Below are 16,413 nucleotides of genomic sequence, written 5' to 3'. Positions count from 1 at the left end.
TAATTGCCAAATCTAATGACCTTTTTTCAGTCTTCATCCTTCAATTTTTTGCAGCCTTTGATACTGTCAAACACCTTTTCCTTGATACTTTCTTCTCTCTAGGTTTTTGTGATACCACTCTCCCTTGGTTCTCCTCCTTTTCTAACTGATTGCTCCTTCTCAGCCTGTTTTTTCTGGTTCTTTATCCAGGTCATACCCATTTAATGGTGGATCCTCGAGGACTCTATCCTGGATTCCTCTTCTCCTTCTTTACTGTTTCACTTGGTGATCTCATCAGCTTCCATGGAATGAATTATCATCTCTCTACTGATGATTTTAAAATCTGTTTCTCCCTGATCTTTCTGCTGACCTTCAGTTTCTCATCTCTCATTTCCCATGGGAGATTTCAAACTGGTTATCTTGTAAATATCTTAAACTAAGGGTGTCCAGAACTGAACTCATTATCTTTCCCCACAAGCTCTCCCATCTTCCTAACTTTCCTCTTACTGTTGAGGGTTTTTCCATTCACCTAGTCACCCCAGCCTTGAAAGCTAGATAACCTCTTCAATTCCTTACTCTCTCATTTTCCCATATCCAATCTGTTGGGAAAACTTGTTGATTTTACCTTCTTAATATTTTTCATACAAGCTTCTCCCTGTCATCTGACAGTGTCACTACCACAGTGCAGACCCTTGTTACCTAATGTCTAGACTACTGCAATAGCCTTCTCTTTACCATAAGTCTCCCCTCACTCTAATCTATCCTATATTCAGATGTCAAAATGATCTTCCTAAAGCTCAGTTCTAACCATGTCATCTCCACCTACCCCTTACTCCAAATCTAGTGGTTCCCTATTAAGTCCAGGATTAAATATAAAATTCCCTCATTGACCTTCATGGACTTTCATAACTTTACCTTTCATACTTTTCCAGTCTTCTTACACCTTGTACTACTTACTCACATCCACCCTTACCCCCTTATATACTTTAACCTCTTGAACTATTCCATTAATGTTGAGGGGAGATAAGTACTTTTTCCTTTTCTTAATCAACATGAACCTTAAGAAGGCTTCCTTACAAGTATTTACAACAGGCAACTTTCTCAAATCAGGAATAATAATGATAACAATAACAGTAATGATGAGAGGGGAGGAGGAAGAAAAAGAAGAAGAAAAGAATGAAAAGGTATTTAGATTCAACATCCAGCTCTATTGTTGTGGGACCTTTTTATAAAACAGGTGCTTGGATTTGATCATCTCAAAGGTCTCTTCCTTAGGTTCTAAATCCAATGATAAATAATAATAAGTGCTTCTTACCTGATTGACTAATTAATTATGAACTTGCCCATGTGAGAAAACCAGAGCATAAAACCATGCCTAGTGAGCCAGTACTAGAATACACATTATTTGATTCCTACTGTTCTTTTCACTAAACCATGTTGCCAGTGCTGTTGAATACATTTAAGTTGGATACTATATATGAGGATGAGAATATTCTCAAGATCAAATTTTATACCTTATATATTAAAATTCATAATGGCTCTAGTGGATAAAATATAGTTCCTTTGGAATGAAGGTACAAAAGTCTGGCTTTTGACTAAATACAAAGTTTAAATGAATATTTGAATAAAATAGATGCTAATGTAGAATTATAGAATTTATTAAAGTGATCCTATAGAATTCATAAGATTTAGGATTTAGTGAGTGTCAGGTATTTATAAACAAAATGTATTTAAAATACAGAGGGTATGTTAATTACTATTCTTTCTGTAGTCATCTAACTCAGTTATTTAAGGTCTGGTTATCCAGGAATATTACTTCTTTTCTCTCTTCCTCCTACTTTTCTCTCTTTGAGGTATTTCACTACTTGTTAGCACCTCTGTGAGTTATTGAACTGATTTAGGAGAGGAGAAGGTGAAACCCAAAAAATAATCCCTTTGCTATTTTCAGTTCTGGGTAAAGGCTGGGTGGAGGAGAATGTTAAGATTATTGGCTTGTGTAAAGAATTTACATATTTAAACGTATTTGAATTATTCGTGTTTGGGAGGGCAAAGCATCAGGCAAAAGTTTGGCCTCTTGCAACTAAATTGTTTTTTAAATGTTTTAGTTTTAATGTATACTGTTGTTAATTTCTTTTACCTAATTTGACTTATTTCATCGATTTAGCTTATTTTGTGTTTTTTCTTCCCTTCCTAGATTTGACCTGTGTTAGTTTTATGCCTTATCTCATAGAACTCAGTGCTTCTCACAATGAGTTGACTTCATTTTTTGGTTTCAAGCCACCTAAGAATCTTAAGGTAAAAATTGTAACTGTGCTAAATAAATATATTAAATGCCCCAAATAGATTTACACATGAAATTAAACAGGTAAAGCAGTGCTGAAGAAATATAACAAATTTACTTTGAGAGATTCAGATTTTAGTGGAAAACAAATGAAAATTTTTGGAGTTCAGCCTTTATATATTTGTACAGGTAAGTAAAGGTAGATAATATGACTATTAGCCTTTGAAGTAAGAGGAGAAAATAGGATATTATGTTTTTTATTTATTTTGAAGAAATAAAAATATAGCCTAGCCAGCCACCTGACTACTTCTTAGAAAAGTCTGCAAAAAGGTAAATTAAAGGATGATTTAAGGCACTCCTGAAAAAAAAATCCTTTTCATCTTCCTTTCTCTGAAATTAGGAACTAATTATTAGTAGATGTTTTTAAATCAGAGCAGAAACAATAGCATGCCATTATTGCATTCTAGAAAACCTGTATAGCATAAACATTTTCCTAATAGTTCCAAACCTGTCCTTGTCATACAACTTGGTTTTTAAAATTAGTGATTTATTTTATATAAATACATATTTATATAAATATATATAAAAATATAAATAAATATATGAGTATATATTTATATGAACATATAAATATATAAAAATAAATGTAAAAAGTGATTACCAAACCATAAAGTATAATATGTGTTAGCCATTATTATTACATAAAAATTTAAAATCTATATCTATACCTAAATGTGTTTTTGCATTCCCAAAGCATAAACTCTATCAGGCATTTTATAAAACAACTTGATAGAGTGGAGATTGTAGAGTAGCATTGTCATATTACTCCATTTCTTAATGAAAAACATTTCAATATGTTTAAACTTTGCCTGGCTAATCATTCATGTGAATGTGGCATGAGCATAAACTGTTACTATCTATTTCTCAGGTTAACATTTTATTTGTAATACAAGTTAAATTTAAGTTTTAGATCTAAAGTTCTTTACTAAGACTTGCAAAAACATGGAAATCTGTTTTGAATTCATTCTACGTCAGTATTCATTTATATTATAGTACCATGGCAGAATAACACAACTGATTTCCTCCTTATTTAATAATCATTCAATTGTTATTCTGTCTTGTTATTTTTCTTTTAAAATAATGCTTTTTTTGGTATGACGAATGCATCAGAATGCTATTTCCCTATACCACTAAGCCACATTATGTTCTGCTATGGAACCATTAGGCTTTCTGGAGAGACCACTTAATAGTCACTCAGAGTAGTTTCCATTGTTGACACCATTACCAGTTCTCTGACGGTGACGGGGCTTTCTTCATCCTGAAATATGCCCTTCATCCCTTCGGAAGCCTCCTTAAAATCACATCCAGTGGAGTTACCTACTTTAGTCTCTTCCCCAAAATATTCAGTCCCNCCTTGTTACCTAATGTCTAGACTACTGCAATAGCCTTCTCTTTACCATAAGTCTCCCCTCACTCTAATCTATCCTATATTCAGATGTCAAAATGATCTTCCTAAAGCTCAGTTCTAACCATGTCATCTCCACCTACCCCTTACTCCAAATCTAGTGGTTCCCTATTAAGTCCAGGATTAAATATAAAATTCCCTCATTGACCTTCATGGACTTTCATAACTTTACCTTTCATACTTTTCCAGTCTTCTTACACCTTGTACTACTTACTCACATCCACCCTTACCCCCTTATATACTTTAACCTCTTGAACTATTCCATTAATGTTGAGGGGAGATAAGTACTTTTTCCTTTTCTTAATCAACATGAACCTTAAGAAGGCTTCCTTACAAGTATTTACAACAGGCAACTTTCTCAAATCAGGAATAATAATGATAACAATAACAGTAATGATGAGAGGGGAGGAGGAAGAAAAAGAAGAAGAAAAGAATGAAAAGGTATTTAGATTCAACATCCAGCTCTATTGTTGTGGGACCTTTTTATAAAACAGGTGCTTGGATTTGATCATCTCAAAGGTCTCTTCCTTAGGTTCTAAATCCAATGATAAATAATAATAAGTGCTTCTTACCTGATTGACTAATTAATTATGAACTTGCCCATGTGAGAAAACCAGAGCATAAAACCATGCCTAGTGAGCCAGTACTAGAATACACATTATTTGATTCCTACTGTTCTTTTCACTAAACCATGTTGCCAGTGCTGTTGAATACATTTAAGTTGGATACTATATATGAGGATGAGAATATTCTCAAGATCAAATTTTATACCTTATATATTAAAATTCATAATGGCTCTAGTGGATAAAATATAGTTCCTTTGGAATGAAGGTACAAAAGTCTGGCTTTTGACTAAATACAAAGTTTAAATGAATATTTGAATAAAATAGATGCTAATGTAGAATTATAGAATTTATTAAAGTGATCCTATAGAATTCATAAGATTTAGGATTTAGTGAGTGTCAGGTATTTATAAACAAAATGTATTTAAAATACAGAGGGTATGTTAATTACTATTCTTTCTGTAGTCATCTAACTCAGTTATTTAAGGTCTGGTTATCCAGGAATATTACTTCTTTTCTCTCTTCCTCCTACTTTTCTCTCTTTGAGGTATTTCACTACTTGTTAGCACCTCTGTGAGTTATTGAACTGATTTAGGAGAGGAGAAGGTGAAACCCAAAAAATAATCCCTTTGCTATTTTCAGTTCTGGGTAAAGGCTGGGTGGAGGAGAATGTTAAGATTATTGGCTTGTGTAAAGAATTTACATATTTAAACGTATTTGAATTATTCGTGTTTGGGAGGGCAAAGCATCAGGCAAAAGTTTGGCCTCTTGCAACTAAATTGTTTTTTAAATGTTTTAGTTTTAATGTATACTGTTGTTAATTTCTTTTACCTAATTTGACTTATTTCATCGATTTAGCTTATTTTGTGTTTTTTCTTCCCTTCCTAGATTTGACCTGTGTTAGTTTTATGCCTTATCTCATAGAACTCAGTGCTTCTCACAATGAGTTGACTTCATTTTTTGGTTTCAAGCCACCTAAGAATCTTAAGGTAAAAATTGTAACTGTGCTAAATAAATATATTAAATGCCCCAAATAGATTTACACATGAAATTAAACAGGTAAAGCAGTGCTGAAGAAATATAACAAATTTACTTTGAGAGATTCAGATTTTAGTGGAAAACAAATGAAAATTTTTGGAGTTCAGCCTTTATATATTTGTACAGGTAAGTAAAGGTAGATAATATGACTATTAGCCTTTGAAGTAAGAGGAGAAAATAGGATATTATGTTTTTTATTTATTTTGAAGAAATAAAAATATAGCCTAGCCAGCCACCTGACTACTTCTTAGAAAAGTCTGCAAAAAGGTAAATTAAAGGATGATTTAAGGCACTCCTGAAAAAAAAATCCTTTTTATCTTCCTTTCTCTGAAATTAGGAACTAATTATTAGTAGATGTTTTTAAATCAGAGCAGAAACAATAGCATGCCATTATTGCATTCTAGAAAACCTGTATAGCATAAACATTTTCCTAATAGTTCCAAACCTGTCCTTGTCATACAACTTGGTTTTTAAAATTAGTGATTTATTTTATATAAATACATATTTATATAAATATATATAAAAATATAAATAAATATATGAGTATATATTTATATGAACATATAAATATATAAAAATAAATGTAAAAAGTGATTACCAAACCATAAAGTATAATATGTGTTAGCCATTATTATTACATAAAAATTTAAAATCTATATCTATACCTAAATGTGTTTTTGCATTCCCAAAGCATAAACTCTATCAGGCATTTTATAAAACAACTTGATAGAGTGGAGATTGTAGAGTAGCATTGTCATATTACTCCATTTCTTAATGAAAAACATTTCAATATGTTTAAACTTTGCCTGGCTAATCATTCATGTGAATGTGGCATGAGCATAAACTGTTACTATCTATTTCTCAGGTTAACATTTTATTTGTAATACAAGTTAAATTTAAGTTTTAGATCTAAAGTTCTTTACTAAGACTTGCAAAAACATGGAAATCTGTTTTGAATTCATTCTACGTCAGTATTCATTTATATTATAGTACCATGGCAGAATAACACAACTGATTTCCTCCTTATTTAATAATCATTCAATTGTTATTCTGTCTTGTTATTTTTCTTTTAAAATAATGCTTTTTTTGGTATGACGAATGCATCAGAATGCTATTTCCCTATACCACTAAGCCACATTATGTTCTGCTATGGAACCATTAGGCTTTCTGGAGAGACCACTTAATAGTCACTCAGAATAGTTTCCATTGTTGACACCATTACCAGTTCTCTGACGGTGACGGGGCTTTCTTCATCCTGAAATATGCCCTTCATCCCTTCGGAAGCCTCCTTAAAATCACATCCAGTGGAGTTACCTACTTTAGTCTCTTCCCCAAAATATTCAGTCCCTATCCCACCACCAAGTAAACCCCAAATCTTAATGAAATTAGCAAGATTAAGAACACTGGGCTCTATAGAGCCCCGTCCCCCAAGAATAGCCAGATCATTACCCATATAATCCTTTAACACCCTGCTAAATGAGGACCATGACTTGTTCCCATGGTTCCATCTAACAAGTATGCCCCCCTTTCTTCATATTTAGTTTATGCTTTCGCATGTTTCTCAAGATTAGAAATGGTGTCTTGTATTTCTTTGTACACCCCAAAATGCCTAGCATACTGTCTTGAAAGTACCTAATAGGCACTAAGGAAATATTTGCTGGTTCGTATTTGATAGCTTACTTTCTATACTCTTTCAGTGTTCTGTTCTAATGCATATCAGAGTGCTCTAGTATCCCCATTAAAACCTCTGTTCTAGCTATTCTTGAGGATATAAATTTAAGCATTATCTTTGACAAAGGTACATTTAATACATATGCTGAATAGACACAGAGATAGAGGATAAAAGAATCAGTGATATAAATTAAAAAGAAATAAAGTTTTTGAGAATTAGGTAGTATTTTCCAGTCAATTGTTTACCATTTAGTTGGGAATAAATACATAATCTCCAGAATGTTCTTGAAATAGTTAGGAAAAGGTTATAAAGTAGAAGGGATGCCTCTTAAGGAATGGATAAAGCAAGATTCTTCTCATCTTCAATATCTGGACAAATTGAGACAGAGAAAGGGGCAAAGACAAAGAAAATCAAGATATTCATATAAATTAAATGAATAGAATTTAGGGACATCTAGAAAAAACAAAATAAAAGTGATGCAAAATAGGGAAAAAAAGGAAAGAGAATCTTGAAGGATGAATAAAAAAGGTTAATATAAATGTCAGATGCTAAGGTGGCCAATAGAGCAATCTGAATTGGTTATGTATAATAAGATTGCCTGTGTCAGTGATCAGAACTCCATGGAAATGGCAAGTTCTTTGGACTAGTAAAGATGAAAGAGACAGGGGTCATTGTGAGATGATTATAAAGCTTTATTAATAAAATTTCCATTTTAATTTCCCTTTTAATGTTGATAAAGATTAATAAAATTTATCTATATAATATCATTTAACCTAAATAAAATCATTCCTATTCATTCTTCATGTAAACATCTTTTTCTTATGCTTTGCTATTATAAAAAAAAGGTGAAAAGATAAGCAACTTATAACAAATTGGTCTATCTTTTTCTTTCCAGAAGGTGGATTTTTCATTCAACAAAATTCCTGAAATGAATGATTTGTTTAGATACAAAGGGCTTTCTAAACTAATACTGGATCGTATCCTTTGGAATGGATAAAGGGAATATTTTTTATAATAGATTTATCAAATTTGCTAATTTTTATATAAGTTTATTATACTCAACAAAATTTTGCTAAAGAAATAGAAATAGTATTTCAGCTTATTAAAGAACATTTGTTTTTAAAAAATAAAATTTTAAAAGAAGGTATGCTTAATAAAGAATAAAGTTTGTTCAAGGCTTATGAAAATAATATTAGGAAAGTTGTGAATCATATTTCTGATGTTTATTTTTGTTTCTGCTACAGGATTGGAAACTATGTTTTGAACTAATTGTAATTTCCTTAGTTTCTAGGGACAAATTCAACTACATATGCACCACCTTTAATTTTTTTATTTTTATTTTTTTTTAAACCCTTACCTTCTGTCTTAGAGTCAATACTGTGTATTGGCTCCAAGGCAGAAGAGTGGTAAGGGTAGGCAATGGGGGTCAAGTGACTTGCCCAGGGTCACACAGCTAAGAAGTGTCTGAGGCCAGATTTGAACCTAGGACCTCCTGTCTCTAGGTCTGGCTCTCAATCCACTGAGCTACCCAGCTGCCCCCCATGCACTACATTTTAAATCAATCTTATCTGTGAAAATATAGATTTAAACAACTTATTTGCTACAATACCTTTTTGTCACCTACCTAAGCATATAGTCTCGAATCACTGCCTGTCTGAACTAATAATGCAAAATCCTTCTAATTAATTTCTTTAACCCCATTTCACACCCTTTTAATCAATCCTTTGTATCACTATCAGACCAGTCTTCCATATGCATAGGACTTGTCATGTTACTCCTTTCCTCAAATTTCCCTAGTGGCTCTCTATTTCTTCCTAAGAAGTTCAATCTCCCTTATCCTTCACAGTCTGATGTGCTTTATATTTCCAGTATTATCTCTCATTATCTCTTTCCTCCTTTTATTCTATACTCCAAACACACTAAACCACTTAATGTTTTGTACCTCTCTGCAGTGATAAACCTTTTATTAGAATTATCTATATTTATGACATGTTCCCCTCTTGCTGTAATTTTGATGACATTAAGAATTGTCCTTTATATAAAACTTGTACCTCATCTAGGTCCTAGAAAATTAGTCTATAGACATAATGGACTTGATAAATGTTTAATGAATTTGAGACCAGACAGAGATTTTCCTTTTTTAAAACTTTATTTTTAACATTCATTTAAAAAAATTTAGTCTCAAATTTTCTCCCTCCCTCCAACCCTTCCACCACCAATTAAGAAGGCAAGCAATATTATGTCAATTATATATGTGAAGTCATGCAAAACATATTTTGATATTAGCAATGTTGCAAAAAAAAGAGAATTTTTTTTCTTTTTAAAGATAAGAAAAAGAATTTTAAAATGAACATTACTGATCATTGTATAAAAATAGTCTGAAAATACATGTATTCTATCACACTTGTGGGCCTCTCATCTCTGCAAAAGGATGGGTTTGGTCTTCTCATAAGTCTTTAGAGCGCTTGTTCTTTATCATTTTACTACATTCCCCTTTTTATGTAATTGTATTTTTTGTTTATATTGTTGTAGTCATTGTATATGTTGTTTTCTTCACTCTACTTTCTTGGCTTTGTATCAGTTCCATATTTTTCTTTCACATTCTTTCCAGAAATATTCTATATATGGCTATTCCTCAGTTTACGGACATCTACTTTATTTGCAATTCTTAATTACCACAAGTGTCCTGATATAAATATTTTGATGTATATGGCTACTTTCTTCTTAAAACCTCCTTGAGGTATAATCCTTGGAGTGGAATCTTGAGGTGAATGGGTATAGAAATTTTAGTCACTTTATTTGTATTATTCCAAGTTACTTTTAAAAAGATCCCTTACCTTCTCCCTTAGAACTGATACTAAGCATTGGTTCCAAAACAGAAGAGCAGTAAGGGCTAGGCAATGGGGGTTAAGTGACTTGCCCAGGGTCACAAAGCTAGGAAGTGAGGCCAAATTTGAATTTAGGACCTCCCATCTCCAGGCTTGACATTCTATTTCCAGGCACTGAGCCACTTAGCTGCTCCAAAATTGCTTTTCAAAATGTTTATACAGTCGCAGCTCTGCCAAAAGTGCATTAGTGTGCCCATCTTTCTACAAACCCTCTTACATTTACTATTCCCATTATTTGTCATATTTCCCAATATTCAGAAGTGATGTGAAATCACAGGGTTATTTTCATTTATTTTCTTATTATTATTAGTGATTTAGAGCATTTTTCAAATGGTTAGTAATAGTTCAATACATAATAGAATCTTATAGACATATGTATATATGTATATGTGTGTGTTAGTTGTATCTATATATTGGATGCCAAACTCTTATTAGAGAAATTTGATATGAATATTCTTTCCTATTCAATTACTTCCCTTCTTATTCTAGGTGCATTAATTTTGTTTGTGTTGAAGTTTTAAATTTTTTTTTTAGAATTTCTTATAAAAAATTCTTATTTTTCTTAGTTATATCAAAATTCCCTAGTATCTCTCTCTCTCTCTCCCCTCCCCACACTAAAGAAGGTATCAGTTCACACACACAAAAACGTTTATATAAACTATGTCTTTTGTGTTTCTATTTATTGGTTCTTTCTCTGGAGATAGACATTCCCAAGTTATTCTTCAGACATTAATTATGTAGTTGAATATAATTTCCCCTTGGTTTTACTCATTTCACTTTTCATAATTTCATGTAGTCTTTCCACTTAAAAAATTACTATGCTCATCATTTTTTACACCTCAGTAGTATTCCATCATAATCATATGCCATACCCTGTTCAGCTATTCCCCAATTGATGTGCATTCCCTCAATTCCCAGATCTTTGCCACCACAAAGAGAGGTGCTATACATATTTTAGAACATATAGGTTCTTTTCCTTTTCCCATGGTCATCTTGAGAAAATGAACCAACAGTTGTGTTGTTAGGTCTAAGTTGATGCACAGTATTATAACTCTCTGGCACAATTCCAGATTGCAAGAAAAAAAATTTAAAAGTAAAGAACATATGTTTCCATCTACCCTTCAAAGTTCATTAGTCCTCTCTCTGAAGATGGACAGCATTTTGTAGCATGGGTCCTTTGGAATTGTCTCATTGAATTGATTAGATTAAGTCTTTCGTAGATGATCATCATTATGCTATTGCTGTTATTGTGTAGAATAATCTACTCAGTTTTCTACTGGTTCACTTTACTTTTAATCAGTTTGACATAAATCTTCCCAGGTTTTTCTAAAACCATCCCTCATGTCATCTTATAGCACAATAGTATTCCATCACAATCAAATACCACAACTTATTCAAGCATTCCCCAGTTGATGAGCATCCCCTCAGTTCTTTGCCATCACAAAAAAGAGCTGCTACAAATATTTGTGTTCATAAAGATCCTTTTCCTTTTCCTTTGGTCTCTTTGGCATACAGATGTAATAGTGTTAGGTCAAAAGGTGTACACAGTTTTATAGTCTTTTGAGCTTAATTCCAAATCATTCTGCAGAATGGTTGAAGTAGTTCAAAATTCCACCAACAGTGCATTAGTGTAACGATTTAGGAATGGAGAATTTCTGTTATAGAGTAATGGGATGGGAGCAGATTGCAGAAAACCTTCATTGTCTGATTAATAAGCTGGGACCTCATATGTTGAAAGGCACTGGAGCTTTTGAAGTAACTTGAACTAAGTTGTGTTTTAGGAAGTAGGTAGTGGTGATATGTAATGTGGATTAGATACCTGGAGGATAATAATGTATGAGTGAGATTATAACAATGGACTAGAGTGGTCAATGTGAATGGAATGAGAAAAAGGAACATGAGAAATCTCAGAGGGAGAGAACTGCCAACACTTGGTGACTGACTAAATAAAGGGAGGCAGAAGAAGAATCAGACATGACTATAATGCTCAGAATTTAGGTAACTGATGTTACAATTAAAAATAATGAAGACTGATATAAATATAGAAATTAGTATTTTAATTAAAGCCATGCTGATATAGATAAAATCATCAGACCACGCGCCGGTAAGAATTCAAACTGCCTCCGTCATTTTACCTTTTGTACCTTTCCTGGCCTGCTAGCTCAGAGAGCGACTTCCTCCTCACCCCGGAGATTTAACCCCTCTCTTACATCATCATACTTCCTGTTTGCCATGAGGAATCATGGAAAATGTAGTTTCAAAATCTCTCACGTATCCATAAAAATATATATATATACTTTTAGATGGCATCTCCCAAATTCCAATTTTACACTGAGAAAATAGAAATAGGAAGCCTAGGAAGGATAGTTGGTTTAGGGGAGGGGGAAAGATAAACTTACCTTGAGAAATGTTTAGTTTACAATAATGGGAGGAGGTTTAGGATTAGAGGGCAGATAAAGAAGATATAGCCAAAAAGACATAAGAGATCTCAGAGAGGTAAGAGGCTAATAAAGAAAGTACAAGACCAAAGAAGATGGAGAGTTTGAAGGTATGAATAGACAAAAGTGAAATATGCTAGAGTGAAGTTAAGAACAAAGAATTAGAGAGAAAGGGTAGTTAAACTTGAATAGATGACCTCCTAATGAACAATTTCAATAAAGTGATGATAAAGTGATGGAAAGGAGGAATAAAAAAGATTGCAAGAAGTGAGAAGGGTGAGAAAATGGAACCAGTGGATACTGACAACTTTTTTGAGCAAAGTAATAGGGAAAGAAAGAGGTAGGGAAGTAAGAATATATCTGAGATTAGATAAAGGCTTTATTTCCATTTTTTAAACGAGAGAAAAACTGAGCACCTTTAAAAGTAAAGGGAAAGGGACCAAAGAGGGAGAAGTTGGATTGCTCCTTAATGGAACCTTTGTATTAGCTATAATCATAGAACATACTTCTTCAGAGGATACAAAAGCAGGAAAAAAACCTTACTGTCTCACCAAGAAGACTGAAAGTAGTACCTTCTGAATCAGTTGTAACTAAGTAATCTAGAGGTAAACTGTATGGTAAAACCTCTCAAGCTCAGAGGTCCTGTGGGAAAGCACATAACATTCTCAAATAGATTATCAGATTAACCAAGGGAAAATCTATTGCCAGGAAGGCAGCTGTATGTTATTGATATATTTCTTTCACTTCTGATTAAACAAATCATATTCTAATATAAATGTAGCTGACAATTCAAAATCCGTATTCTACTAAATACTAGCTATTTACTCTTTAAAATATACTTCTCAAAGAATTCATCTATTCTCTATTTAAAATTTTAAAATTTTTAAATGGTTCATATGATGACAATTTAACATTGACTTTCTTTTCTCATAAACCTTTAAAATATTTTCCTTAAATATAGCTTCTGATGTATAGATAATGAGATAAAGGAGATCAAAGGACTAACAAATTGTAGTGCTCTAAGTCATCTTAGCTTGGCACACAACAAAATCACTAAAATGGAGGGCTTCGGCAAGTTACCAATCAAAATACTCTGTCTGGTGAGTTTATGACATTGTTGTTCTTTCTACAAGTATTAAAATAAATAAATTATTGAGTATTTGGATGTTAGTTTCTTAGGATTTTAAAATTTTGTTAAGAACTTAATTGGGGTTCACAAAAAGGGAAAATAATGTTTTATTTTGCTTTTTAAAAAATAATGTGCCTTTTTGCATAAGTGGTATCCTTTTTGCATATTTATCATATGGCAAATAATGATGAGCTAGTTAAGTGTCCAAATATTCTGAATTAATTTTTAAAACTTGTTGGACATTTCTAAATTGGAAAATTGGCATTCACAAAAACTTCCAAAATTATTTTTAAAAAATGAATTGTTTAGAGACACCAGGAACATGTAAATAAATATTAGAGTTGCAGAGCAGCCAAGTGTCACAGAGGATAAAGTGTCAGACCTGACATCAGCAGGACCTTAAAATCTGGTCTCAGATACTCTCTATGTGACCCTGGGCAAGTCACTTAGTGCCAATTACTTAGCTCTTCTGTCTTGGAACCAATACACAGTATTAATTCTAAAACAGAGAGTAAGGTAGTTTTTCTAAAAGGTCATTTAAGCTATCTCTTTCATTTTACAGATGAGGAAACTGAGGCTGAGAGAGGTTAAATGATTTGACCCAACATAAATAGAAATCTTTTTATGGGGGAAAAATCTGCAAGATTTTTACTTCCCAATATACAAAGAGTGTTTTTGAAATAACTTTTGCCAATTACTTGGGGAATGTTGATATAATTTGTGGATTATTCAAGTCCCCGATTTCTTCTTCTCTTTGTCTTTGTTCCACTATTCTTTACTACAGCAACCCCAGGATGGGCAGGATGACAGGGAATTTCAAGTTGGCTAATTTTTTATTTCCTTTTCATATCTTAGGTGAATGTTTTGTTGAGGAAGGAGATTGGTTGAAATTGGTTTTTTAAATGAAATTTTATATTATTTGTGTCTTTAATTTTGTGGAGTTTTATGTTCTTATTTTACTTAACACCAAGAATACAACATTGGCTTTATTCTTCTTTCAAAGAGTTGAAAATGCTCTTTTGAGATTCCCCATACTATACAGTGGGGGAAGCTGGTGCAAAGTGCTGGAATCAGATTATAGATGGTGCAATTTAAGCACAGAGAGATATGATAATTTCCCTGAGGCTACACAGTAAGTTGATTAAAGAGATCAAGGTCCAATTCTCCTGACTTCAGGTCACATATTTCATCTGCTCCACCGTATTAATGAACTCACCTAGTTAAGTGAAAATTTGGTGATAAATAGAAATGATATCTCTAGAAAGACAATAAGTTAGAGTATTATCAGTAGCTTTTACAATGGATTTTTATTACTTGAGGGATCATATTCCTGCTATAGGGGTACATATTCTTCAAGCTCCCATTAACTTGAAGTGGTATGACTCAAGGATGATATGTGGGAGTGCTAAAGGGGATAAGAATTAAATCCCTTATTAAGAATATTCCATGGCACTATCAGATTTAGAGTGCGTTCCAAACACTAAATAATCCAAACTGACAACTTTTTTCTTAAGTATCCTTTAGCAAAAGCAGCATATTCATTCTATCTTTTCTCATGAAGAGATTAGGTAAATTGCCTTTTCCTACCACAAAAATCAGTTTGTGAAAACATGGAGTATGGTATCTTTCGGTTTTCTTTGAAGCCTTTGAGGATAGATTTTCTTTTCCATTTTTTTTGTTGTCTGACTAAAATGGAATTATACAGCTATTCTAGACTTTATGTTTGCTTAATTTCCTTACCAATTTAAACCAACCAATTACTTCATTTTAAACCCCATTATAAAGGATTTATTTTTATGATTAATAGGAAGGATAAAGAAAAACATTCATTAACAAAAGCAATGATTAATTCTGGCACCAGCTTTCACTGTAAACCGAAATGTAAATTCATCTCAAGAAATGACAATGAATTCCAGACTTTAAATTCAGTTTACCTGAAGTAAAACCTATTTTCTTATTCAGAGTAGTGGAGTTTATGTGTATTTCTGATTTCATTTCATTTTTAGGAAACTGCCTGTCTCTTTAGAATGTATATCTTGATGTAGTCTTTAAACAAATAAACAAACAAACCCTTACCTCATGTTTTAGAATCAATACTAAGTATTATTTCCAAGGTAGAGGAGCAGTAAGGGCTAAGCAATTGGGATTAAATGACTTGTCCAGGGTCACACAGTTAGGAGGTATTGATGTTTTCTTTCTTTCATTTTTAACCTTTATATTCTGTCTTAGAATCAATACTAAGTATAGTTCCAAGGCAGAAGAGAGATTAAGAGCTAGGCAATAGCAGTTAAGTGACTTGCCCAGAATTACACAGCTAGGAAGGGCTTGATTTGATCCCAGGACCTCCCATCTCCATGACTGGCACTCTATCCACTGAGCCACCTAGCTGCCCCGATATGTTATTTCTTTTTTTTTTTTTTAATAATTTTTTATTTTTAGAAAAAATTTCTATGGTTATATAAGTCATGTTTTTACTTTACCCTTCACCCCCCCTCATCCCCCAACTCACCCCCCTTCACCTCCCTCCCCTCTGCAGTAGCTAATTTGCATTTCCACTGGTGTGGTCAGTCAAGACTTATTTACACAGGGGGCAGCTGGGTAGCTCAGTGGAGTGAGAGTCAGGCCTAGAGACAGGAGGTCCTAGGTTCAAACCCGGCCTCAGCCACTTCCCAGCTGTGTGACCCTGGGCAAGTCACTTGACCCCCATTGCCCACCCTTACCAATCTTCCACCTATGAGACAATACACCGAAGTACAAGGGTTTAAAATAAAAAAAAAGGAAAAAAAAGACTTATTTACACATTATTGATAGTTACATGGGTGTGGTCTTTTCAGGTCTACATCCCCAATCATGTTCTCATCAACCCAAGTGTCCACGCAGTTGTTTTTCTTCTGTGTTTCTACTCTTGCAGTTCTTCCTCTGAATGTGGATAGTGTTCCTTTCCATAAATCCCTCCAAAT

The 16,413-nt window shown here is 33.0% G+C and overlaps 1 protein-coding gene across 1 annotated transcript in view; it reads left to right on the top strand.

Moving 5' to 3' along the window:
• The first annotated feature begins 5,196 nt into the window (after positions 1-5,196).
• LRGUK (leucine rich repeats and guanylate kinase domain containing) overlaps positions 5,197-16,413 on the top strand; it is a 126,326-nt gene continuing 115,109 nt past the window's right edge. The window contains exons 1-3 of the mRNA XM_044678025.1: positions 5,197-5,277; positions 7,894-7,975; positions 13,300-13,424. Of these exons, the coding sequence (XP_044533960.1) occupies positions 5,197-5,277; positions 7,894-7,975; positions 13,300-13,424 (288 nt within the window). The remainder of the gene's footprint in view (positions 5,278-7,893; positions 7,976-13,299; positions 13,425-16,413) is intronic.

This window comes from Gracilinanus agilis, chromosome 5 (assembly GCF_016433145.1).
Source record: "Gracilinanus agilis isolate LMUSP501 chromosome 5, AgileGrace, whole genome shotgun sequence".
Classification (NCBI taxonomy): Eukaryota; Metazoa; Chordata; class Mammalia; order Didelphimorphia; family Didelphidae; genus Gracilinanus; species Gracilinanus agilis.
The sequence above is the reverse complement of the archived record's forward strand: the minus strand, read 5'-3'. Positions and strand labels throughout refer to the sequence as shown.